The sequence below is a fragment of the Syngnathoides biaculeatus genome, chromosome 6, assembly GCF_019802595.1.
Source record: "Syngnathoides biaculeatus isolate LvHL_M chromosome 6, ASM1980259v1, whole genome shotgun sequence".
Classification (NCBI taxonomy): domain Eukaryota; kingdom Metazoa; phylum Chordata; class Actinopteri; order Syngnathiformes; family Syngnathidae; genus Syngnathoides; species Syngnathoides biaculeatus.
This window is the reverse complement of record NC_084645.1, coordinates 27,857,743-27,865,072: the sequence shown is the minus strand read 5'-3', so window position 1 is coordinate 27,865,072 and position 7,330 is coordinate 27,857,743. Positions and strand designations below refer to the sequence as shown.

The 7,330-nt window shown below is 44.3% G+C and overlaps 1 protein-coding gene across 8 annotated transcripts; it reads left to right on the top strand.

Moving 5' to 3' along the window:
- Positions 1-80: 80 nt before the first annotated feature.
- Positions 81-6,417, top strand: wnt2 (wingless-type MMTV integration site family member 2). 8 transcript variants are annotated; one of them, XM_061821526.1, is made up of 6 exons: positions 81-212; positions 1,606-1,826; positions 2,846-3,123; positions 4,409-4,682; positions 4,763-5,008; positions 5,129-5,263. In XM_061821526.1, exons 1-5 carry the CDS (start codon positions 136-138, stop codon positions 4,966-4,968), a joined length of 1,056 nt encoding a protein of 351 aa, XP_061677510.1. In that variant the 5' UTR covers positions 81-135; the 3' UTR covers positions 4,969-5,008; positions 5,129-5,263. The 8 variants fall into 8 exon arrangements, with proteins under 8 accessions (XP_061677510.1, XP_061677512.1, XP_061677513.1 ...); XM_061821528.1 differs by having other exon boundaries at positions 5,124-5,260; XM_061821529.1 differs by having other exon boundaries at positions 5,086-5,173.
- Positions 6,418-7,330: the final 913 nt, after the last annotated feature.

The following is a 7,330-nucleotide window of genomic DNA, read 5'->3' as shown; positions in this document are numbered from 1 at the left end:
GCGTGTACGGCGCGTATAAATGGATCGTGCGCTCTGAACATTCCAGAGTAGCGCACTTCGCTCCGACGCGAGGACGCGCTCGGCTGGCCTGCCGCTCGCGCTCCCCGCGGACACGCGAGCGCGGACCCGGCCGTCATGAACGCCTCGGCGTGCGGAGTCCGCTGGTGCGTGTGCGTGACCTTGTGCGCGCTGTGTGTCGATGGGTCTTGGTGGTGAGTTTGGACCGGAACGCTCGCTCCCAAGTCTTTTATTGCTGTGACGGTTTCATGTTTTAGTGTATTTGCTGTATAAATTGTCTCTCGCTAGGATTTAAATTTGTACTGAGCATTTTCACAAATGCTGATGATTTCCCGCACGGCCTTGTATTTAACATGATTACACTTGACCTGTCACCAAATGTTCTTGCAGCTTAAATTTTGTTTTCTCCCCCATTGAAGTCTTTTAAGACATCTTCACAAGTCTCAACTGGTCTCGTGATGCTTTTTCCCTCGACGGCCAACGTTTCAACACCTCTTGCAATAATCTTACACCTCGACTGTAGCCACTCACTTATTTAATCCTCCCGTGGGCATGAAGCTAAGTACACCGTCTAATGTCATCCTCACTTATTAGAGCTATTTCCATCCATCCATTTTCTTTGCTGCTTATCCTCATGAGGGTCACGTGGAGTGCTGGAGCCTAGCCCAGCTGTCAATTGGCAGGAGGCAAGGTCAACAGCCAATCGCAGTGCACATAAAGACAAACAGCCACACTCACAATCACACCGAGGGGCAAATAAGAGTGTCCAATTAATGTGGGAGGAAACCGGAGTGCCCGGAGAAAACCCACCCAGGCACGGGGAGAACATGAAAACCCCACACAGGTGGAGCCGGGATTCAACCTGGGTCCTCAGAACTGTGAGACAAACGCTTTACCAGCTGCTCCACCGTGCCGCCAAAGAAAATCTAATTTGCACAATTTTAAAATTTAACAGACCTTTAATGTAAATATTTGGTCTTTACACTTTCTTGAGAACAAACATTTTTGAATATTGAGAAAGTGCCACATTAACAGAGCTTTTAATAATGAATACCTATTCCCATTATTATTATTAACTTTTTTTTATTATTATTTTAAAGCATTTTTACCTTTTACCAGGAGAAGCTCATCAATGCATTTATCTCAAAGAGACTTGACTATTGTAATGATCTTCTGACTAGACTCTCCTCGGGTTCTTGCTGATGAAAGTCTTTAGCATTTAGCTATCATGCTCCACAAAAATGGAATGAATTAGTCACATCTGCCAAGGTTAAAAACACTTTTTTTCTCATTCTTTTTAGAATACATTTAACATTTTTAAAAGTTATTTCTTGCACTGTAAGTAGTTTTAAATTGTAGTCATTTTTTTTCAGTTTTAATTTCTTTGTTTTTAATCGCTTTTAATCATGTAAAGCACATTTAGCTTCCTTGTATATGAAATGCACTACCAGGGGTCTCAAACTCAAATGACCTTGAGGACCACTGGAGGCAGAATCTGGCTAAATATATTTTTATATACACTGTACTTAATATGTTTTGAGGTGATGGCGGTCGGTGTACCTAATGACGTGATCCCGTCCCGCGCAGGTACATGAGCACTCTGGGGTCCGGCCTGATGTGCGACAACGTTCCGGGTCTGGTGAGCGAGCAGCGCCGGCTGTGCCGCCGGCATCCCCGCGTGATGCAGGCCATCGGCGCCGGCGTGCAGGACTGGATCGCCGAGTGCCAGCACCAGTTTCGCAACCACCGCTGGAACTGCAACACGGTGGCGCGGGACCACAGCCTGTTCGGACGTCTGTTGCTGCGAGGCGAGTCTGGGACGGGGGATGTCGGTGGGCACGCGGGGGGGTGGAGGGGGCCCATCACAAATCAGAATCAGAAAAGTCAGCCATTCAACAGATTCTGTTTTCCCCGTTGAAATTAGATGAATGCCATTTTTTGGTTTTGTTTTTACTTTTGAGACTTTTTTTTTTTTTTTAATGGAAGCAATTATGGAGTATTAATCATTTTTCAAGTAAAAAAAATTCAATTTATACATAGACATTTTGAAAAAAGTTAGAAACTTATTTAGCTTATTTAAAAAAACTTTCAATTTAAAAAAATGTGTATATATACACATAAACGTATATGTATATATGCATGTGTGCATATTAATATATACTTTTTTTAATATAATTGAATTCAATTTATAAGGTATTTTAAAAGTACAGTAAACTAGTAGTTGTGTAAAAATGTAAAAAAGTTGAAAAATTGAAGTAGGATTTTTACACATTTCCTTTGTAATTATGTATTAATTTGGTTGATTTGATTTAAAAAAAAAAATAGAACTCGACCATGTCTCAAAGCTCAAAAATGAAGAGGAATACGATTAAAAAACTTAGACATTTTAAATGTTTTAAATGTAATCATTGAAGACAAGAAATATTCTTATAAACAGAAATGCAAATGTGTTTTACTTTTTAAAAAAAAATCTTTGTGTGTGTCATTTGTATGGGATTAATGTGGGATTTGCATGTTTATGTAATATGTGTGTTATTCATGTCATTGTGTGCGTTGGTTGTGTGTATTTGTATCATTTGCACGTTGCTTTGTGTGTCATTTGCAAGTATATGTATTTATTGTGTTGTAATTTCTATTTACATACATGCAGGTTATTTATCATTTGCTTATGATATGGCTCCGTGTTTATCGTTTTGTATTTTGCGGTGTGAGTCACTTGTTTGGCATTTGAGTGGGTTTTGTGCAACTTTGTTGCTGGCATGAGAGGCGAGGGCATCGTCAGAAGGATAAGTTTGTGTGGACCCCCCCCCCCCCCAAATCCCCGCAGGAAGCCGCGAGGTGGCCTTCATCTACGCCATCTCGTCGGCGGGCGCAGTGCACGCGCTGGCGCGGGCGTGCAGCCGCGGCGAGCTGGACTCGTGCTCGTGCGACCCGCGCAAGACGGGCCCCTGGCGCGACCGCGCCGGCGCCTTCAACTGGGGCGGCTGCAGCGACCACGTGGAGCACGCGGCGCGCTTCGGGCACGCCTTCGTGGACGCCAAGGAGAGGAAGGAGCCCGACGTGCGCGCCCGCGTCAACCTGCACAACAACAGAGCCGGACGCAAGGTGATGGCCGGGGGGGGGGGGGCTGGGCTCTTATTGGATGTCATTTGGGACTTTGTCCGTATTTCAAGAGAAAGTGTGGGGGGGGCCATAAAGTTTCAAAGTAAGGGTGAGAGGCACAGTTAGTTTCTCACATTGTAACTAATAAAACCGGATTTTATCGTCTCCTGTCAGTATCAAACATTTTCAAATTAAAAAAATCTGTCTTGAAAGTTCGAATGGTTTGCCTCTTTGACCATTGTAAGGAGAAAACTATTGTTTTTCAAAACCTTCCCATTTTGACCTCAAGACATGCGATGCGGAAGCTTTGTGAATTCTCTTGCTCGGCAGGCGACCTCGGGCCAAGCGGGTTCATGGCCTCTGAGGTTTACAATTGCAGTGAATACTCAGTTTTCAAATTCAAATTCCACCACTTTTTTCCAGGGGTGAGAATTTTCCGTAACCGTGCGGATGTGAACGAAAACTGTATCAACGTGTCTAACCGAACACATGCAAAAAGTGGACGTTCCCGGCAAAGTGCCGCGTTCCGATAGGAGCAAAAAAATATCCAGGAGCGTATCCAAACCGGGAAACGCAAAAGTAACGTGACGTAAATTTCTCAAATATTATATCATTGACAACTGTTAATATGATTAAGCCTATCTGTAGGACTGGCCCCGTAGGTCATACTTGTGTACATATTTCTGAAGTATAACTTGTAAGTGGCGTAGACTATTGGACATAAATTTCACTCAGTCTACATTTTTATGTCTGAAGTTTGGCAAAATTATTTGGGTTGTTTGGACTCATATTTGAAGTTTTCAAAAATGTTATGATTGCCCTGTATTTACACATTGTTAGAAGTAACCAGAGGTCACCATTTAACAGTGTGTTTTATAAAAAATTTTCATGCCTAAAAGTGGGCGCGCCCCCCCCCCCAAGCAGACATTTTCAGTGTTTTTCCAAATTAGTCATTCTCGTCCCTGTTTTTTTGCTTCTGTTTTCAAATGAAAATCGATACTCAAACGCACCGCGAAAAACCCCCCAGAAATAACATAACATAATGTCGGTTTTCAAACAAATCACTTCTCGAAGCGCCTTCTGGAACGGATTGTGGTCGAGAACCGAGATTGTACTGTATCAGGAACTGACGGACTTTGCCCCACGTGGTCTTTTCCATCTGTGATCATCGCACACCTCGTTGGGCCGGGAAATGTATTAAATCTTGAATCTGTTTACAATAAATTGTGTATGATTTGTGTCTGCGTTGCGAACGCGTGTCAGTGTCTCTTACGTGACTTTACGTCAGGCGGTGAAGCGTCTCCTGAGCCTGGAGTGCAAATGCCACGGCGTCAGCGGCTCTTGCAGCGTTCGCACCTGCTGGTTGGCCATGGCCGACTTCCGCCGCACCGGAGACGAACTCCGCGGCATGTACGAGCGCGCCGTCCACGTGGCCGTCAACCACTACGGGGCCGCCCTCACCGCGCTGACGGCGGCGGCGGGAAGACGGGCGGCGCCGGGGAAGAACCAGTTGGTCTACTCGGACCGATCCCCAGACTTCTGCACGCGCGACCACGACGCAGGTCGCAGCGGAATCGCCATCCCTGCCGCTAATTTGCGTGGACGTTTCCACGGCGACCGTGACTGTGTGTCTCCCGCGCAGGGTCCGTGGGGACGGGCGGCCGGCGGTGCAACGCGACGTCCCGGGGAGCCGACGGCTGCTCGGTCATGTGCTGCGGGCGGGGCTACGACACGGCCCGCGTCAGCCGCAGCGTCAAGTGCGAATGCAAGTTCCACTGGTGCTGCGCCGTCCGCTGCAGAGACTGCCGCCAGGTGTTGGACGTGCGCACCTGCAAGGACCACACGTGACACTCATCCTCATCAAAATGGTGGTCTGCACACATGCCAGGTTTCTGTCATAAAAATATATTTTCTTTTAACAACATCCAATAAATGTTTGTGAATTGATCACAGTAATTGTTGAAGCATTGTTGGGGGGAATTCTTTCCCATTCTTGCTTGAAGTACAGGATCAGGTCCAGCTGTTCAACAGTCCGGGGTCTCCGTTGTAATTTGCTACGCTTCATAATGTGCCACTGGGATACAGGTCTGGACTGCAGGCGGGCCACTCGAGTACCTGCACTCTTTTACTATGAAGCCACACTCAAGCAGGGGCGTCCATGAAAAAGCTGTTGCTTGGATGGCAGCATATGTTTTTCCAAAATCTGCATGTACCTTTCAGCAATGCTCCACACCATCACAGCCAGGTTTTGAACTTTGTATCCATAACGGTCTGGATGGTTCTTTTCCTCTTCGGCCCAAAGGACACGACGTCAACAATTTCCAAAACCAATTTGAAACGTGGACTCATCGGAACCGCAAAACAGTTTTCCACTTTGCATCAGTCCATTTTAGACAAGCTCAGACTCGAAAGACGCTGGCGGCGTATTTTGGTGTTGTTGATAGATGGCTTTCAATTTGCATTGTAGAGTTTTAAGTTGCACTTATGGTTGTTGCTCCAAACTGTATTTACTGGCATTGGTTTTCTGAAGTGTTCCTGAGCCCATGTGTTGACATCCTTTAAAAATTGACGTCATTTTTTGATGCAATGCTGCCTGAGGGGTCAGAGGTCACAGGCACTCTGTTGGTTTTTGGCCTTGGCACTTACACGCAGTGATTTTTCCAGATTCTCTGAACCTCTTGATGATGAAATCTTTAAATTCCTTGCAATACGCTGAGGAATATTGTCTTTAAACAGTTTGACCAGGGGTGTAGATAAATACCAATGAGCTAAAACGCATGACGGCGTGAGGCAATCTTGCACAACACGTCATAATTAACATTGTAAAAAAAATGTTTTGTCATTACCTGATTTGACTCCGATGACTTGCACTGAAGTGAATCCGCCAGTCCGGACAGTAACTGCTGACAGCCAACCTCAAGCACACTTCCAAATGGAAAAATACGGCACGCTGTGGTGACCCCGAACGGGACAAGCCGAAAGGAAAAGAAGAACGTCACGTGACCAACACGACCTTCACGATGGATTGATCAACCCATTGAGCACCCCAGGATTTCTGATGATCACATGACAACAGAGACAGCGAGCATTTACATGAGTCATGTTAGATTTGTTGCCTTAAATTCGTCTTAAAATTGGGGAATCAAACTTCTTTTTTTTTTTTAGATGTATTGTTAATTTCATTTTTTCCTGATATTTTTTTAAAATAAGTTATGTAAAAGTGTATTTTGGAGTTCATTGTATTTACAGTAGGTCAGTTAATCTTAAATAAACTCCCAAAAGAATATTTGGATTATACCTTACCCATTTTCTTTGCCGCTAATCCTCACGAGGGTCACGGGGAGTGCTGGAACCGATCCCAGCTGTCAATGGGCAGGAGGCGGGGTACACCTTGAACCGGTCGCCAAAAAACAGCCGCACTCACAATCACACCTTGGGGCAAATTGGAGTGTCCAATTAGTGTTGCATGTTTTTGGGATGTGGGAGGAAAACCGGAGTGCCCAGAGAAAACCCACGCGGGCACGGGGAGAACATGCAAACTCCACACAGGCGGGGCTGGGATTGAACCCGGGTCCTGAGAACTGTGAGGCCAACATTTTGTCAGCTGTTCCACCATTCCACCTATTCTACCTTATTACAAAAAAAAAGTCAAATTGACAACTACGATAAGCCCAAAATAGTAAAATGCATTTAAATACACACTCGATTTTTATCAGTATTAAATAAGTGGGATAATGAAAATGAAATATTTCATTTAAAAAAAATTATTGCAATTGATTTGTGAATTATTAGTAAAATGTTATTTTACTTTGCATGTATATAGTCTACACACACAAGAACTGCTATGATTTTGTGATATTAAAATAAAGATAACTTCAAAACTTAATTTCCAGAGAGAAAGCAATTAAGAATGTGGTTGCACAAGTGTACACACCCTTGTGTAAACAGGGATGTAGCTGCACCACTCACATTCAAAATGAAGTGAAAGTTTAAACTTTTTATTTTTTTTACATTTGTACTTAACACTTCCCAATCAAAACTAAACTGTTTTTGTACTTATACCATTTTTTTTTTTTTTTAACAGTTTTCTGTCATTTGAGAAGCAGCAAATGATACATGAACTCCAGTTTAAACGTTTGCATCCTTGTGCCAGCGGAGTCGACCTCTGCAGACCAAGGAAGGGAAACTCCCAATTTGCAGGCAATTGCCG